Source organism: Puma concolor, chromosome A3 (genome assembly GCF_028749965.1).
Source record: "Puma concolor isolate L17-30 chromosome A3, mPumCon1.1.hap2, whole genome shotgun sequence".
Taxonomy (NCBI): domain Eukaryota; kingdom Metazoa; phylum Chordata; class Mammalia; order Carnivora; family Felidae; genus Puma; species Puma concolor.
The window spans coordinates 50,435,818-50,455,415 of NC_141669.1; the positions used below are offsets into that span (position 1 = coordinate 50,435,818).

General features: G+C 43.9%; 1 protein-coding gene across 4 annotated transcripts in view; it reads left to right on the forward strand.

The window, feature by feature from the left end:
* SLC4A5 (solute carrier family 4 member 5) overlaps positions 1–19,598 on the forward strand; it is a 110,140-nt gene that overhangs the window by 43,743 nt on the left and 46,799 nt on the right. For all 4 annotated transcript variants that reach the window (XM_086700812.1, XM_086700811.1, XM_086700813.1 and 1 more), the window contains 2 exons: positions 502–631; positions 19,009–19,169. In XM_086700812.1, the coding sequence (XP_086556938.1) occupies positions 502–631; positions 19,009–19,169 (291 nt within the window). The remainder of the gene's footprint in view (positions 1–501; positions 632–19,008; positions 19,170–19,598) is intronic.

Sequence of the window (19,598 nt, forward strand, 5' to 3'; positions counted from 1 at the left end):
ATCCTTCTTTGTTGTCAGCTACAAGACCCTGGAGTCTGAATGCAGATTAAATCCTTCATCCCTTTTATCTCAAAGAATATTTCACCCACGGGGTGCCTGGGTGGCGCAGTCGGTTAAGCGTCCGACTTCAGCCAGGTCACGATCTCGCGGTCCGTGAGTTCGAGCCCCGCGTCGGGCTCTGGGCTGATGGCTCAGAGCCTGGAGCCTGTTTCCGATTCTGTGTCTCCCTCTCTCTCTGCCCCTCGCCCGTTCATGCTCTGTCTCTCTCTGTCCCAAAAATAAATAAACGTTGAAAAAAAAATTAAAAAAAAAAAAAAAGAATATTTCACCCACATCTAACTGCAGAGGCATGAGTCTAGCTTTGCCCAGAAACTGGACTTAGTTTTACTAAATTCGGAAATACTTTTCTCTTGAACCCGGCTCCCGCTCCATTTCAATTGGCCCTGCAGCCCTCTGCCTCCCCCAGGCCATTCAGCAGACCCTGCTGCCCTCTTTTTGCAGGGTCTCCAGCTGCTGAGCAGCTCCAGGACATCCTGGGGGAGGAAGATGAGGCTCCCAACCCTACCCTCTTCACAGAGATGGACACTCTGCAGCATGATGGAGACCAGATGGAGTGGAAGGAGTCAGCCAGGTAAGGTGGAGTCCAAGGGAAGGGAGAAGGGAGCTTCCCACTACAGTCTGCCTGGGGCCCAGGCTGAGCTGACCCTCCTGGTGGGAAGGACAATTGACTAGTGGTATCTTGCACTTTAAGTTCTGCTGGGGCACTTCCTGGTCCCTAAAGACCTCCCCTTCTGCCTTCCCTAGTGTCCAGGACTGGGCTGGACACTAAGGAGCAAACAGATACTTATCACTTTGTCTTTATTCTCAAAGAGGTTAAAATCCAAGTGGAAAAGTAGAACAGACATCCATGAGACCATGAGAGAATAATACAAGGATATATATCCTTTCTTGTCAAATGGTTCAAACTAAATGCTGTAGGAGAAGGGAAAGCACCAAGGGGGTAGGGTAGGCAGGGAGGGCTTCCTGGAGGCAGGAAAATATATACCATGGAAAATCCAGGTGGGATGGCCAGTGGGCCTCTGAAGAAAAGAGACTCTGCAGAGTTTGGGGTGGGACAGGCAGAGTGGAGCTCGGGAGGCACATATTGGCGGGGGGGGGGGGGGAGAAAAACTGTGTATATAGAGCAGTAGAAGGAAGAGAAGAGTCAGAAAGCTGGAGGGAAACCACGTGGTGAAGTCATGCAGCCAAAAGAGGATTGGAGTAAGGAATAGTGCTGGCCATACACAGTGCTTGGGACAGACTGGGCTTCTAAATGCACTGCACTGGTCAGCAACACCAAATGATGCCACGAGTCCAAGGAAAAGGAAGGAGGCAGCAAAAAGGGCCAATGAGAGAGGAGGGACCCTGGGAAGGAAGCTGAGAAAGTCCAGAAAATGGACCATACCAACGTTTCTCAACCTTTTTTTTTTTTTATTGTGCCTCTCGCCCCTAAGAAATTTTAATTTAAATTAACTTTATTAAATTGGAATTTAATTTATTCTAATGAGAGGAATTAAATACTAAGGGACATGATTCTGTGAGGTTGGCTTAAACTTTGGAGTGCCACAAACCATGGTAATACCTAAAAAATTTTTTTTGCTCTCCTGAGACCTCTTTGGAGCTGATATTGCCCTGGTTGAGAATGCATGGACTAACTTCCACCTGTGCCTAGGACTAGTTCTGCCTGGGAGCCACCAGGATACCCAGATCCTGGCAGCTGCTCCAGCCATGGCCTGGGATCCTTCCTCACCCACCAGCAGTCACTCACCTGGGAAGTAAATTGCTCTATGGAGCGAGGAAGAGGAGGTTTGGACATCCTATACCTCCTCCTTCCAATCTCTCCTGGAACAAACGCCATTGGGTGGATTAACAAATCCCTGCAGGCCTCAGGGAAGGAAGGAATTCCTAGCCTCATGGCTGGCCCCAATCCCTGTCTGGAAGCCCTGAACCTCTATTTATCAGCCATTCAGTGAGCTCTTTTATATGCTAAATAATTTATGGGCTCATTTCCCTCAAGCTGCCCAATGACCCTGAGAAGGTGGGAACTATTATTATCCCCATTTTGTAGATGAGGATACTGAGGTTTAGAAGGGCAAATAGCTTACAAGGGTCAGAGTATGCAGGTAGCTGAGTCTGGGTTATAGCCCAGGCCTGTCTGACCCTAACTTGAGGGCTTATGTACTTTGTCATGCTTTCCCCATTTTCTCTGCTACCTCCTTCCATTTCCTCCAACTTCCAGGGACTCTGTTTGTATTTCCATGGGAAGACATAAGTCTGGAGGCAATTCCACTGGGATGGGAAATAAATGGAGATAGCCACAGAGACTAGAGCATCTATTCAGGGCTGAGAAGAAAGGATAGGACATTTCAAATGACCAGAGCTCAGTCTGGGCTACTGTGGCTTAATGCCTCTGAGGAGCTAGTGCTTCCCATCCCTTTCTTGTCCAAGGTGGGCAAGTAAAGAGAGGGAACATTGCGAAGGGTCTTCTCAGAGACCCAGTAAGGACTGAGTGCCTTCTTTCCACTGGGCAAGGTCTGCATCCAGGATCACTGGCAACAATTACCAGGACAGACCTTCCGTGAGGGCCTATCACACTCACCCACAGAGCCCTTGCTAAGAAATCCTCAGGGCCCTCAGAGACTCAATTGTCTGCCTCTATAGACAATAATAGTGCTTCTAGTTTCTCTGAGAATGAATCCATAGAGACTTCTACACTATGAACTCTGTAATGAAACTGATAAACTGTAGGTTATGATGTTTCTAGAGGGAGGCTCCTCCTGAAATATAAAGGGATCTGATCTGACAGTTACCATCTGTAAGCTGGTGGGTTTCCCCACAAGCTAGGCTTTCTGAGGATAGCATTTGAGGAGATCCTGGAAGGGTCCTGAATAGACCTCAAACCAATAATGAGAGGACAGTAATGACTAAAAGAAGTCCAAATGGCTTAACCCAATTCCAGATGTGAAAGAGAAGTAGCTTGGGGGCCAATGTGGGGCAGGAAACAGTGGGGAAAAGAGGAGCTCAGACCTCCCTACCTCCCCTTTCTCTACCTTGCCTCCTTTAATCTTTTCTCCAGCTAACCCCATCAGGTTTCCAGCTCACTGTTGGAGGTATGACCAGCAAGCTTGTAAAAAGATCAGGGGAAAGGCTTGACCATTGGCCAACAAGTCCACCTTGGCCTGGACAGTTGTGCCAGAGACTCCTCCAGGCAAACTGCAACAGTAGAGGTGCTTAGGGCCAGGCCACACCCCCACAAAAGAATGGGAAGCATTTCCCTCAGCTGACAGGCTGTGAGATCTACTCTGGGAAGCCAGAGGTCTTAGAAGTTTCCAGAATCCAAGAATCTGCAAATCCCAGTGGGTTCTGGGGCTCCTTGGGGTAACAGGAGAAAATGATGGTGTTTCAGGGGTTGACAACCCCTCACACAGACACTCAGGCCCTGGGAGGGTTGCAGGCCTATACCCACATCAAAGAGAATGGAGGAGGGGACCCTTTAATAAAAGTACTTAATTTGCTGCAGGAGTGTTTGCTTTATTGAGTTAGGAGATTAACAGAGTAAAAATCTCAAATCCGCAAGGAATTTTCCCTGGTGGTGCTTTGTCAGGGGTTATTAGTTTGGGGGATGTTTTGAGCCCTTGGAGAAGGAGTCACCCCTGGATGGATTTAAATGGCTTTTTGAGCTCCACTGAAGCTTTGCTCCTATGCACATGATGGGGACTGTGTGTGCAGGCGTCATTTCTAATGTGATCAATGCTGGTAGGTCAGGCTGTTAATAAGATAGATTTTTACTAACTCAGTCTCTTTAGCATTCCCAGGAGGAAAATGCAGCTGGCTGTTTGCTGATACTGACCTTGCCTGAAGGGAGGGCTGGGTCAGGTGGGTGGGGGCACCCTCCCCCCCCTCACTTCTAGCAAACAATTTACCCAGAATTCCATCCTCTCTCAAGAGTCTGCCTGGCTGCAAGGACAGAAAGAGAAGGAGAATGACCTGGGCTGGAACCCACCCAAGTGTGGAGAGTCCTTTGAGGTTACTCAGAAATAGCTGGAGCTTAGAGCCTTCCAAGAGTTCTGAAAGCAAATTCCAAATCCAAGCTGCCTCTGATCTCAACTCAGAGAAAACCAAAAGAGTGAACTTTCCAGAGGTTCTTATGAGACACATATGCATTGAGAACATTCCTGCGATGACCAGGAATGGGCAGAAAGAAGGGCAGGAAAAGTGGGTCAGCTTAGTTGGGTAGAACCATATCAGTTTATTTTCAAAAGCATCCTACATGTGGAGATGTTTGCACACTCCCATGTGATGGAGGGGAAAGCCTGAACTTTGCCTCAACTTTGAAACTGCTCCCACTTAAGATCTTGAAGAATGCCCTCCTAGTATCATTTCCCTGATTATCTGGAGTAGAATCCACCCCCAGACCTCTGGTCTCACCACTTACCTGGGATCATGCTTGTGGGGCCAGAGCTGCCTACTTGTATGGAGTAAAGCAGAGTAGGAAGCTGAGAGCTCTTAGCACAGAAGTCAGGAAACCTCCTTCATTCATTTAACTAATATTTACAAAGTGTTTACTGTCTGTAAACCTGAGCCAGGTGCTGGAGATACAAAAATGAACATGACAGATGCCATCCCTGCTCACTTGGGCTTTCAGTCCAATGGGGCACAAAAGGCATATTATCCAAACAGGCATTTGATGAGGGGGGTTCTGTGAAAGCACAGTGTAGGGACACCTAGCCCAGACAGCAGGGGCTAAGAAGACATCCAGGAGGAAAAGGTGTTCACACTGAGACCTGAAAGTTGGGCCAAAGTTAACCAGGAGAGGGTATGGAAAGGGGAAGAGGAGAGGCCTCTGGAACACAGAGGAAGGGGCAGAAATTGCCTGTGGCTGTGCTAGAGTAAGGGCTAATCGTGGAGGGCCTATGCAGGCCATGTTGTGGTTGTGGAGCTTGAATTTGATGCCGAGAGCTTTGGAGGTCCACTGAGGGGGAGAGGAGCAGGATTGTCTGTTTGAGAGAGTCCGCTCTGGCTTCAGTGTGGAGAATATATAAAAGGAGGCAAGACTGGGCCTGTTAGGAGGCTGGACTAGGTGAGAGATGAGACCCTGGACCAAGACATTGGCAGTAGGAACAGAGAAAGGGGGTGGATTTGAGACATATTTTTTTAGCATATAATTTTATATATATATTCCTTTTAGATACATTTTTTTAGAACAGTTTTAGATTCACAACAAAATTGAGAAGGTACAGAGTTCCCATATGCCCCCTGCCCCTGAACATGCATAGCCTCCCTTGTGACTGACAGACATCCTCCATGACAGCAGTACATTTGTCACTACTGATGGGCCTACATTGACACATTATCACCCAAAGTCCATAGGTTATGTTAGGGTTCACTCTTGGTGTCGTACCTACTATGGGTTTGGACAACTGTATAAAGACATGTAGCCACCATTATAGTAACATACACGGTAGTTTCACTGCCCTAAAGATCTGCTCATTCATCTCTCTCTCCTCGCTAATCCCTGGCAACCCCTGATCTTTTTGCAGGATTTGAGACCTATCTTAAAGGGTAGAATTTTGATAGGACTTAATGACAGATGGCATATTGGGAAGAAGGTTAGTCAGGGAGATGCCCAGGTTTCCAGGTTGAGCAGGTGGGGGACTTGTGGTAACAATGTAGGAAACACAGGAGGGGTAGCACGTTTTTCTAGTGTTGAGTGATTTGTTTTGGTGGAGGTTGTTGATGAGTTCCCTCTGGACATGTTCTGTTTGGGGAAACTCCAAGTGGAGACATCCATCAGGTCATTATATAGATATGGAGGTCTGTAGCTCAGTAGGGAAGCATGAATTTGTGAGTGATGAGCATCTGGATAGGAATTAAATCCATAGACAAGGAGACTTTCCAGGGCAGAACCCCCAGGTCACTCACATTTAAGGGATGGGCAGAGGAAATGGGATCCACAATGGACACTGAGGAGCAGCCAGAGAGGTCAGAGAGGAGCACGAGGAGTGCTATGTACTAGAAACCAGGGGCAGGGAGACATTCAGGATGGAAGGAGTGGCCAAAAGTGGGGGAAGAACTGAAGAGTATCCAGAGAATAGAGAGATGAGAGCAGTCTCAGGTGGGATGGGGCAGCAGGTGGAGAAGAGGGTCAGAAGGACGAGGGTGGGTACGGTTGAACAGTTCTCGCAAGATGCTTGTCTGTGAAAGGCGGCAGTTAGGTCTCTCAAGGGAGGCTTTTGTTCTTTGTGAGCAGGAGAGATCTGAGTATGCTGACTGCTGACAGAGAGGAGCCAGGTGAAGGAGAGTGGTTTAAAGATGCAAGAGTCAGAAGAGAGCTGTTGGGTGGAGGGTGCGGGGCCCTGGGCCTGCAGCTAGAAAGGCTGCTAGCCATGTGACAGGTCCCAAGGAGCAGAGGGCAGGGCGGCTGCAGTGACGCTTGGGGGTTCCTAGCAGAAGTGTAGGGGGCTGGTAATTGCCAGACCATCTCTCGTTGGAGGAGACAGGGGAGCAGAAGAGCTCCTGCAGGAGCTGTGGGTTGCCAGGTGGTTCAGAGGCAGGTAAGCAGTGCCAGGAGCCTCCTGTTTTATTGCAGTGGAGCCATGCATGGAGATTTGTGGTCAGATGAAAGTTTTTAAGGTTGTTTGACTTTGACTAGATGCTTATTTCCTGGTCTGAATAGTCACACCATTATTATCAAGCCATTTTCACATCTAATATCTAACATGGTCCTTCCCTGTCCCTCCACTAGTCAAACACTGATACCTGACACTTATGCTGGGCAAGTGGGAAATAGTGATTGTATATGAATAAGAACTTGGATCAAGGCCCAGGTAGAAGTGGGCAAAGTTCCCCCAGGCCTCAGAGGCCCTGGTTGCAACTAGTGCTCTCACCTGTGAGCTGTGTAAACACAGAATAGGGGCTATGCCAGGGTGTCTGTGCCCCAGGGATTTAGTGATCACTTACAGTTAGCACACAGCTCAATGTGGGGGCTGCATGAAGCCTAACACACCAGAAGGGGCCACCTTCATAGGGCCTGCCATTGGGTGGGAGAAGCACCAGTCTGCACCTGTGTGGACAGCCAGGCAGTGACACAAGGCCACCACCTGGTGGACTCAGGATGCTAAGATAGGATTAGCTGACCAGTGAGTGGGATAGGAAGGCTAGCTATGTGAGGAGAGAGGGCAGGAGTCTTCCCAGATGTGGCTTGACTGGCTGGCAGTTCCTCAGAACCCCTAGAAGCTAGTTGGCAGGAAGGGTCACCTCCCCACAACTGAGGACATCCTCGGGTGGCTCCCACAAATGCCGTTGTCAAGAAGGGAGAAACCCCACCATCAGACCACTTTGCTTGCCAAGATGCCAATTGATTCATCCACATATATATTTGTATGTAAATATGTACTCATCTAAGTCCAAGTATATAATATTTTACTTTTAAATATCTAAATATCTATCTATAACTTATTATGGAAAATTTCAAACACAAAAAGTAGAACAATATAATGAGCTCCCATGTATCTATTACCCAGCTTCATCAAAGATTAATATCAATTTTTCTCCATCACTTTTTTTGTTTGCTTTTAGGAATTCCATTTTGTTGTTTGTTTTCACCACAGTGTTTTAAAGAAAATCCCAAGGGTACCTGGGTGGCTCAGTTGGTTGAACATCTGATTCTTGATTTCGACTCTGGTCATGGGTTGTGGGACTGAGCCCCACATCAGGCTCTGTGCTGAGCATAGAGTCTGCTTGGGATTTTCTCTCTCTCTCTGTCTCTCTTTCTCTTTAATTAAAAAAAAGAGAGAGAGAGAGAGAAAATCCCAGACATTAGAAACATCTTAGTACACATCTTTATGAAATTAGACTTCTTTATAAACACAACCACAATGCCATTATATCTCCTTACAAAGTTGAGAACAATTCCTTAATATGCTATTTCATCTACATTCAAATTTCCCTAATTGTCTCAAAACCTCCCTTTACTGTTGGTTTGTACAACTTCAAATCAAAACAAGGTTCACACATTGATTTTAGTGGTTATGTCTCCTGTCTTATTAGGATAAGAACTGTCAGACTCTGAGATGCTGAAGGAATAAACCTTCCTGAAAATGCTTTGTCAGTCAGGAGCTCTTTGTGCTAAAGTCAAGAGCTTTCCCATCTGATATGTCTAGCTTCACAACCATAGTCTAAGCTCAAGTGAGCTGTCAGGGCCTGTGTAGGATGCCCAAGGGAAAGGTAATGCCCCTGTCATTGTTAGGACATTTGAGACTTCAAGTAACAGACACCCACCCAAGCTAACCTACACAACAGGAGGAGGCATCAGCAGAACACAGGCTGACCTCATGGTACCCAGGGATGGTCAGATATCTCAAGGCTTGGTCCCAGGAAACCAAGCTGTCCTTTTTCTCTGCTTCTGGCTCTACCTCTCTCTGGGCAGCTTCTTTATTCTCTGCAGCTGGCTTCTCCCATTTGTCCCTATCCTTGGCCATTCCTTAGCTTCCGTGTTTACATCTACTCAAGGGACCATTCCACAATGCATAGCCATTTCTCAGTCCCAATTCCTAATTCTTCAAAGAGCATTGGATTTGCCCAACTTTGGTTGTCCCATCACTGTGACCCAAATCAGAGTTATGGGGAGGTATGGGGAAGGCTGGCCATGGTTTGGGGAGCATATCCCCATGTATGGAAGCAGAGAAGACACCCCAAATATGTCTTTTTCACATGTATAATAGTGAAGATATGTGCTTTATGTACTCTAGTCTTTGGCCACAGTCATGTGTCTAATGCCAACCAGAACTTTAAGAATTCTTCAAGTCACCATGAGAGTATATGTGGTGGAGTATTGCAAACCTGTCCCCCTCTTAGACAAGCACCTCAGAGATCATATCCTATCTTTGTACATGGATATCTACTGTCACTACTGCTCTATATCAATTCATAGGGCTGTGGAAAAGTGGAAGCTCTAATCTGTGGGTCTAGGAGAACTTCGGAAAGTTGATCTTATCCACACCTTTCTTCTTTCATTCTAAAAATATGTTAGGGGACGTTGTGTTAGGTCCTGTGGGAGAACTGAAATGAGTCAGGAATGAATCTCTTCTCAAGATGCTTATGATCTATTGCAGGTGTCAACAAAATTCTTATAAGGGACAGATAGTAAGTATTTTAGGCTTTCTGTTCATATATGATCTCTCCTTCCTCTTTTTCTTCTCCTTTTCCTCCTTTATTACTACCCTTTGAAAACTGTAAAAACCATTCTTAGCTAGCTGGTCATACAAAAGCAAACTGTGAGGCACTTTTAACTCCTAGGACGTGGGCTTTTTGACCCCTGATTTAGTGTAAAAGGCAGGCATGTGCTCATATACATAGATAACTAAACCCAAGGGGAGTGCTGTGATGTAGTGAGAACAGACCTCTAGAGTCAAAAGATTTGCCCCTAAACATTGTCTTTTATAAGCTGCATGACCTTGAGCAGGTTCATTATCCTCTGAGTCTCCAGTCTCCTAATGTGGACAGTGTGAATAGTAACAGACCTTCCTCAAGGGGCTGATTTGAGGATAAAATGAGATAATACATGTAAAGTATTTGGTATAACGTCTGGTGCATAGAATGTGCTCTGTAAACTTTAGCCACCGTTGTTATGGTAAGTGCCATGTGACAAATGACACAAGATGGGATGGGAGGTCAGAGGAAGGAGCAGTCTCTTCAAGCTTTGCCTTGGAAGAAGTGGCCTTTGAACTAGGGCCTGAATAGCACAGGTGAGAGAGAGAGAGAGCACCCAGGTAGAGAGGAGGGCCTTTCCTGAGAGGCAGTGAGGAACAGGTGCCAACAGACTCTGAGGGAGACTGACAAGTCTATAAATGACAGTCCTTTGGGAGTAATTACAAAAACCTCCTGGACACACAAACAAGTGGCCTTCAGAGAGATTTGTCTCCAGAAGCCTTTCCCTGAAGGAGCCAGTAAGGGATTTGCTAATAGCTGTGTCTGATGGCATTCACTTAGCTCTGGGCTCCCCCTTACCCCTGAATGAAGACATGATGTACAGCAGGATGGACCCTTCACCAGATGCATGATCTTGGGCACAGAGTAACCACCCCCATCCCACTCAACACGGCTCCTGGAATGATGCACCTCTGCCTCATCCCTGCCAGCTGACTACTGGGTACTCTTTCTGAGAAGTGGGTCTCCAGCAGTGCCCAGATCGCACTGGATAACCAAAGGCCCTTAGAGGGGACTCCTATGCTAGCAAAAGGAAAGACTTTCAATCACAGGAAATTAGTCAACCATGAAAGCATGCGGGGTTCATTCCAGAAAAGTCTATGACAGAGGTGTCCACTTGTCTGGTCCCAGACCCAGGCAAATCTCATTTACAGAAATGGAAGGTTCCAGACATTTTATCCTGAGTCTTTAAACATTTGAGTCACTTAGCCTCAATTCTGATTCTATATCTTTCTGATGATAATTTGGCTTTCCCTATGCATCTGCCTGTAAGGAGAGAATGCAAGGGCTGCAAGATGACAGTACCTAACCCCTATAACCGTTGTAAATCTCATTGTAAATTTGGGCTAATACATCAATCCTTGTGAACTTGGTTAACATTAGTCAGTATCCTTGGACCTAATCATCTCTGGGACGATATGAAGACAAATTTCCGAACCTGGTCTTGGGTGGAAACAAGTTTTTATATTATTTCAGATACATTTTTTTAAAATAGGCTCCACGCCCAATGTGGGGCTTGAGCTCACGGCCCTGAGATCAAGAGTCGGATGCTCTACTGACTGAACCATCCAGGTACCCCACTCCACATACATACTAATGGTTTCTCACACATCTCCAGGAAAATTTTTAGTTGGTCCATAGGAGAATTAACACTGGCCTTTGGTTTCTGCTGGAAAAGTCAAGGTGTTAATATGACCCAAAGTTCAGTTAAATAGCTTTGCTGGATGATAGGGGAGAACACACATTCACATTACTTTTAAGAAATCAATCCATTAAAGTCACAAAATTTATTACCAACTGGCCTTAGCAGCAAGCAAAAACACTATGTCTTGATACTTTGTAACTAAAACGTGGAAGTCAAGTCTTTGGACAATGGGTGATGGAGTAGGGATGAGAGAGTTACAGAATAAGGTCAGTGAGGGGGGCCATGTAGATGGAGAATTACCACACTGTGGGCATGTACTTCTCAACTTTTAGGTGAGTAAACATAACTTCATCTAAGCAATGAATTCGTACAAATATAAGTCTTAAACGTTTCGAAGCAACATAACCTTAACATTAAAGTTCACATTCTATAGATTACATTTTTTTAATCTTCGAATTTAGGATTTTCTGAGAGGAATTTTTGTTAAGTTTATTTATTTTGAGAGAGAGAATGTGCACAAGCTGGGGAGGGGCAGAGAGAGAGGGAGAGAGAGAATCCTAAGTAGGCTCTGGGGTGTCAGCTCAGAGTCTGATGCAGGGTTTGATCTCTTTTAAGGGGAATTTTTGCAAACAAATTAACCAGGACACAATTTAATGGTGATTATATGCAAAATAAGCACAGAAAGAAAGGACCTTACCCCAATCAGAATTTCTCCAGATTTTACTCTTATATTCTCCAGATATATTCTAATATTCTCCAGATTTTACTCTTAGCTAACCACACATAATGGCCTGTTCACTGTCCTCTTAAAGACCTGGGTCTTCCTTTTAAAAAGTCCTAATGTCCGATTCTCAGGCCCTTGAGATTGTGATGTCATTAGTCTGGGGTTCAGCCCCAGATGCTGGAATTTGTAATAAGCTCCCAGATGACACTAATGCAGGGGAGGTGAAGAGCCACGGATGCACTAGCCAGGGCAGGGTCAGTGGGGGTTAGAATTTAAGTCTCCATCTGAGGATGGAACTAGAATTTAGGTCTCCTAGTTTTTAGCCCTTTCCAGGGCCTACAAGGAGAACCTCCCTCTTCTTCTCACATCCTGAGTTGAGTATTGGAAAGCCTTGGCTGTACTGGTAGCTTGCCCCATGACACTTTTTATCAGTCTTGGTGTAAACTGAACAGCGACTTCTCTAATTGCATCTGTGATTGAGTTTCTAGTCACAGAAAAGGCCTCAATTCCAGACCCTCTTTGCGTGACAGAGAACTGCTTTCTGTGACATGTGACTCTTTAAGGTTCTGTTCAGCTCCATCCCAGATGGGAGAAGGGCATCTGGTGCCCTGCCCTGGCCTGGACAAAATCCCTAGAGTTCTTTTCCAGCCCGGAGATTTTCTTTCTGCTTGACCTGCTTCTCCAACTCTAATTCCCCACCTTTTGAAGCCAACTGTGGTGTAAAGATCACTTTGCAATGAGTTGTTTGGGATTACACATTAACCATTTTATCAGGCTTCTGAGTGTTTTTAAGCCAGGCTTTGGTCAAAGGCTTTCTAAAATGCCCATTCCTTTATTCATTCTGAAAAGTGGTTAAACATTTTACTACGGAAAATTTAAATGTATACAAAAGTAGTATGTAGTAGAATGAATCCCCATGTACCCATCACCCAGCTTCAGTGGTTACCAGATAATTCATGGCCAATCTTGTGTCTCTACCCCCTCCTTGCTGCCCGCCCCTCCACCCACACTGGATCACACTGACACAAATCCCATACACCATATCATTCTATCTGCAAATATTTCAGTGTGTGTTTCTAAAAGATAAGGCCTCTTTCTTCCTTCCTTTCCCATTTTTTTATTATGATAAAATATGGTACTATCTTAGCTATTTTTTAGGTGTGCAGTTCAGTGATTTTAAATACATTCAGCCATCACCACTATCCATCCTCATGGTTCTTTTAACTTATAAAACTGAAACCCGGTACCCATTGAACAGTAACTCCCCCTATATTCCCCTACTCCAGCCCCTGGAAACTACCATTTTACTTTCTGTCTTCATGATTTTGACCACTCTAGATGCCTCAAAGAAGTGGAATCATACCATATTTGTCTTTTCATGCCTGGTTTATTTCACTTTGCATAATATCCTCAAGGTTCATCCATGTTGAGGGATGTGCCAGGATTTCCTTCCTTTTTAAGTCGCAATAATATTCCATTTATGTATATACCACATTTGGCTTATCCGTTCATTCATTAGTGGACACTTGGGTTGCTTCCACATTTTAGCTATCATGAATAATGCTGCTGTGACCATGGGTCCTGATCCGCAGACTGTCTTCAAAACCCTGTTTTCAATTATTTGGGGTAAAGGCCTCTTTCTTTTTAATACAACCATAATACCACTGTCACATATTTTTTCTAAATGACACTAATTCTTTATTTTCACAGAATTATCTAGGCAGTGTCTATATCTCCCAGATTATCTCATATTTTAAAAATATAATTGGTGCACATACTGCATTTGGGAGATCTGTCTCTGAAGCCGTTCTCTACAGGTTCCTCCTCTTTCCCTTGTGATTGTTGTCATTGCTAAAGAAGCAGCATTTGTCCCATATGCTTTCCACATTCTGGATGTTGTTGTGTCTCTGTGATGGTGCTTAACCTGTTCATCTGCCCCTGTATTTTCTGTGAATAGGTGGTTGGGTCCAGGTTTGTCTGATTCCTGTCTGAGGTGTCTGCTTCTATCAGGAGGCAACTCCTGCCCCATTGGTCTATGTGTGTGTTTGTGATGTTACTAGACTATGACGATCATTGCTTAGATCATTCTAAGTATTTTTAAGCACACTTAAGCCCTATGATTGTGTCTTTTCCCCAGTCATTTCCTCATAACTGGACTTCACCCAAAGTGATCAGTGAGGCCTCACTGCCCTCAAGCAGGAAGGAGCAAGCATTTAAAGACTGTAAGGGAACACCAGTGAGGAAACAATGGTCCCTGTCCTCAAGAAACTTGATGTCTATTTGGGGGAAGCAAGTATCTATCAAAATAACCAGGAAACACAACTGACTACAATTAACTGTTTGTTTTAGCCTCTGAGCCCCACAAGTCAGGAACGTTATGTAGGACAGTCTATTGCAGAGTTGCCTGGGTTCCATTCAGGTATTCTGATGTAATAGATCAAGATAGATCTAGAAATCAAGATTTTAAAAGCAACTTAGGTATTTTTCTGTGCACCTAAATTTAAGAATCATCATCCTAAGACAGTGGTTCTTTTTAGAAATTTTTTTAATGTTTATTCATTTTTTAGAGAGAGACAGAGTGTGAGCTGGGCAAGGGCAGAGAGAGAGGGAGACAGAGAATCCAAAGCAGGCTCCAGGATGTAAGCTGTTAGTACAGAGCCCAACGTGGGCTTGAACTCACAGACTGAGAGATCATGAACTCGTCAAAGTCAGACGCTTAACCAACTGAGCCACCTGGGTGCCCCCTAAGACAATGTTTCTTAAAGTGTGATCCCTAGATCACAGCATCAGCATTATCTGGGAACTTGTTAGAAATGTCCAAATTCTTGGTGTTCCCTCTCTCTCCAAAATTAATAAATAAGCTTAAAGAAAGACTGACAATGCCAGGGTTTGAGAGACTTCAGAGAGATGTGAGGTTTCCTGTACGTTGGTGGAAGTGTAAATTGGCAGAAGCTTTCTGGAGAAGAGTTTGGCAATGCATATCATACGCTTAAAAATGTACAGACATAGCAGTTCCATTTCTGAGAGTTTATCCTAAGGAAATTATGGAGTCGGGCCAAGGACATTCAATCCAGCCTTGTATATGATAAAGAATAATTAGAAATAACCTAAATGTCCACCAAGTGAGGATTAGTCATATCAGTTGTCATCCATTCACACAGTGAAATACTAAAGAGCCTTTAATGATATCAGTATTTATAGACATGAAAGAATTAATGTCCAGTAGATATTCTGCCTTTTCAGTGGTGTCATTAATGCAAAATTGTGTATGTGCCCATGTACACATATGCATTTATACACACAGAGATCTATAATGGGAGTCATCAAAATATCAACCACGGTGTCCTCTGGTTGGGAGATCTTTGAATGCCTCTACTTTCTTATCTTTTATTGTTTCTAAAGTGACAAAAACAATATTCTTTATTTCTATATTAATAGCTAACACCAACAGAATGAGCATTATATGTCAGGCACTGCTCTGATTGCTACTGTTAATAATTAATTAATAATATTAGTTAATGCTGTTATTTCTGTAGAAAACAAAATGATAAGGTTCATAGCTAGTAAATGATGGAGCTGGGATTCAAACCTGGTTGTCTGGCTCTATAGGCTGCGCTGTTGCTACATGAATTAACCCAAACAGAGTGAAAGTCTCTTAACCCCTCCCCCACCAGCAAACCCACTCCTCTCCCCAGAAGTAACCATCTTGTTAACCATTTGACAGGTAGCCTTCCAAAGCTTCTGCCAGGCACTTTTAGACACATGTGGCCAAACAAATAGATGTGTGTTTGTTTGTTTGTTTCTGAAATGGCATGGTATTATCTTGTCAGTATGCATAATTCATCCTCACACTTTTGACCTCTGAGGGGTATTCTGTGGCAGGGATGCAGGGAATCAATGTGACGATGGACCTACTGGAAACTAGCGGTCTCTAGTTCTTCACCTCAATGGACAAGGCTGCAGTTGAGTATTCTTGTAGACATACTACTGTGATATTTCTGCATTAATTTCCTAGAAATGGAACCATTACAGCAAAAGACATGCACACTAAATGTTTAAAGCAGCTGCCCAGTCCCCACACCAAGACCATGCTGTTACACAGCATATACACACATTGTTTACATACACATGCACTGTGCATGCACATCTACTAAGTTAGTGCCCTGCCTGTATCCCCTTGTGTTTTCACCAACACAGGAAGTTGTCAGCCCTTTTCATTTTTGCCAATAGGAGAAATAAAGAATGTCATTTAATCTCCAATAATGTAAATGTCCTCAATTACCAGTAAAGTTGAAAAATCTTCTTGGCCCTCTTCATTTCTTTCCAGAAATGTTTGCTCGTCATTTGGGTAATTTGACTTTTTCTTATTAATGTGAAGGAGTTTTGTTATAGTATAGATACCAGTTTTTTTGATGCCCTGTGTGTTGTAACAGTTTTCCCACTATGTTGCATTTCTTTGAACTGTGTCTTATTTTGTAATACGGATGTTTTAGTTTATTTTTATGTAACAAAATCTGTCCGTTTTTCCCCTTGTGGCTTCACATCTTGTCTAGGAATTCTTTCTGTACAACTAAGAATATTAGAAGACTCTTTCATATTCTCTTCTAGTATATTTGTATTGTTCTTTATACATTTTAAATTATTTATTTGAATTGTGGTGAAATATATAAAACATGAATTTTACCATTTTAACCATTGTTGAGTGTAAGGTTCAGTGGCCTCGGGTATATTCACACTGCTCTGCAGCCATCACCACCATCATCTCCAGAACTTTTATCATCTTGCAAAACTGAACCTCTCTACTGTCTCAAATTCCCACTCCCCACTCTCCTCAGCCCCTGGTAGCCGCCACTCTGCTTTCTGTCTCTGTGAATTTAACTACCCTGGGTCTCCATGCAAGTGGAAATCATATAATGTTTATCTTTAGGCCTCGCTTATGTCACCTAGCATAAAGTTTCAAGGTTGTAGCATGTGTCAGAGTTTCCTTTCTTTTTAAGAGTCAATAATATTCCATCATAGACTTAATTTTATGTTTAGATTTTAACCCACGTAGAATTTAATACTGTGTTTGGTGAGAGGTAGGTTGAGAGGTTACAGTTTTTTTTATTTTTAGGTTGGTCATCTTTTAAACAACTCCTATAAAAACCTACATTCCCATAGGGGGCCCAGGTCTGCTTCTGGACTGTTGTTCATTGATCCTTTTGTCTATATCTAGACTGGAAATAAACTATTTTAAGTACTCCAGCTTTTCGGCAAGTGTGTTTATCTGCTAAAAGCATGTCCATCCGTTCTTCTTCCTATTTAGCCTTTCTTCAACCACTTTTAGACAAACTTCAGAATTAGTCAGGGCCCCAAAATACTCTTTTAGGATTTTGACTGGAATAGCTTGAAGCTACCCACTAAGTTGGGGTTGACATCTTGCAAAATGGAGCCTGCTAACCTTGCTCTCCTGGCAGCTTTCCAGGCTGTGTGGTGCTGCCCTCTGCAGGGGAGATACGGGTCACTGCAGCCACGGCTGCCTTGTCCAAGGCCATCTCACTCCACTCCTCAACTCAGCCTCTGATGCCAAGTCTTCCAGAAAGAACAAATTCCTACACATCCTTGGTTTAATTTATTTCCTTCCCCAAATGACATTTGTATTTTAACATGAACTTTCAGAACCAAAACCCAGAGTGGACGTGTAGAATCTTCATGCCCCACAGTAGAAGCCATGGGGAAATACTTTTTTTGTCAGGAATGCTTTCTCTGCTCCCAGCGAACCACACCACATAAGGCAGACACTGAACACATGTGTGACCAGCCCTGAGTAACCAGGTTCCAGTTGATACTTTAAAAAAAATTTTTATTTCGTTAACACACAGTGCAATATTGGTTTCAGGAGTAGAATTAAGTGATTCATCACTTACATACGATACCCAATGCTCATTACAAGTGCCCTTCTTAATACCTATCACCCATCCAGCCCATCTCCCATCTACCTCCCTCTATCAACCTTCAGTTTGTTCTCTATCGTTAAGAGTCTCTTGTGGTATGTTTCCCTCTCTCCTCTTCCTCCCCACCCCCCCCACCTTCCCATATGTTCATCCAAATTCCACATATTGGTGAAATCATGGCATTTGTCTTTCTCTGACTTATTTCGCTTAGCATAAAACATCTAGCTCCATCCATGTTGTTGCAAATAGAAAGATTTCATTCTTTGTTACGGCTGAGTAATATTGCATTGTGTGTGTGTGTGTGTGTTTATTGATTCATCAGTCAATGGACATTTGGGCTTTCTCCATTGTTAGTTATTGTTGATAATGCTGCTATAAACATTGGGGGACATGCACCCCTTCAAATCTGTATTTTTGTATCCTTTGGGTAAATACCTAGTAGTGCAATTGCTGGATCATAGGGTAGTTCTATATTCAGTTTTTTTAGGAAACTTCATATTGTTCTCCAGAGTAGCTGCACCAATTTGCATTCCCACCAATAGTGCAAGAGGCTTCCCCTTTCTCCACAACAACACCTGTTATTTCTTGTGTTAATTTTAGCCATTGTGACAGGTATGAGGTGGTATCTTATGGTTTCGATTTGTATTTCCCTGATGATGAGTGATGTTGAGTATCTTTTCATGTGTCTGTTAGCTATCTGTATGCCTTCTTTGGAGAAGTGTCTATTCATATCTTCTGCCCATTTATTCACTGGCTTATTTGCCTTTTGGGTGTTGAGTTTGATAAGTTCTTTATAGGTTTTGGATACTGACTTTTTATCAGATGTGTCATTTGCAAATATCTTCTCCCATCCCATAGGCTGCCTTTTAATTTTGTTGATTGTTTCCTTTGCCGTGCGGATGCTTTTTATCTTGATTAAGTCCCAATAGTTCATGTTTGCTTTTGTTTCCCTTCAGAGATGTGTCTAGTAAGAAGTTGCTCTGGCTAAGCTCAAAGAGGTTGCTGCCTATGTTCTCCTCTAGGATTTTGATGGTTCCCTGTCTCACAATTAGGTCTTTCAGATACTTTTTTTTTTTTTTTTTACAAAACAGCTTTATTATTATATTTTAAGGTCAACTTCCCTCATTTTAAATGTACAATTAAATAATTTTTAGTAAATGTACAGATGTGCAACCATCACCAAATCCAGTTTGGGAACATTTCTGCCACCCCAAAAAGATCCCTCATGCCCATTTATGGTCATTCTCTGGATGTCACTGTGCCCTGAGCATGCCATCATCAGAGGAAGTGGGGATGGAGTAAGGGAATTCCCAGGATCCTCTGCCTGTCAGTCTAGCACCAGTGTCCCAACAACATGCAGCAGATGAGTTGTGGGCCAACATCCCTCGCCCTGAGGGGAACTAACAGGTGCTCCTCCAGAGGGTGCTGGCCACACTGAGCCCCATCCTAACCCCTTTCAGGTGGATAAAGTTTGAAGAAAAGGTAGAGGAAGGAGGCGAGCGCTGGAGCAAGCCCCATGTGTCCACACTGTCGCTGCACAGCCTCTTCGAGCTCCGGACCTGCTTGCAGACGGGGACGGTGCTGCTGGATTTGGACAGTGGCTCCTTACCACAGATCATAGGTGAGGCAGGGACCACTGGGGCCCCTGAAAGCCATGGCCGCCTTATGCCCACTCTGGGTCTGTGTGGCACCCACTTGGTCCTGCAGAAACCAGGCTTTGGGTCTGACGCTCCCAAAACAGTCTCAGTCCCATGTAGAGCTCCAATGGGGAAAAGATCATCCTATGAATGCCATCCAGCAATGGAGCAAAAAGAAGATGGGCTTTCTAGTGTTCTCAGAGACACCTATTGCCATGGCAACCTGTTGCTTGTTAGAGTAAATGGATCATCACTTATCTTTAGGAAATTAGCTCTTATTTAGTGGAGTGGTGAAGGAGGGGGTGGCTCACCTTATTATCCCTAAAACGTCTTATGAATTTTGTTCAGAAATTTGCCACCAGTATTTTGCCTGAAATACGTTTCTAAAAGGAATTCATGTTAGGACTAAAACC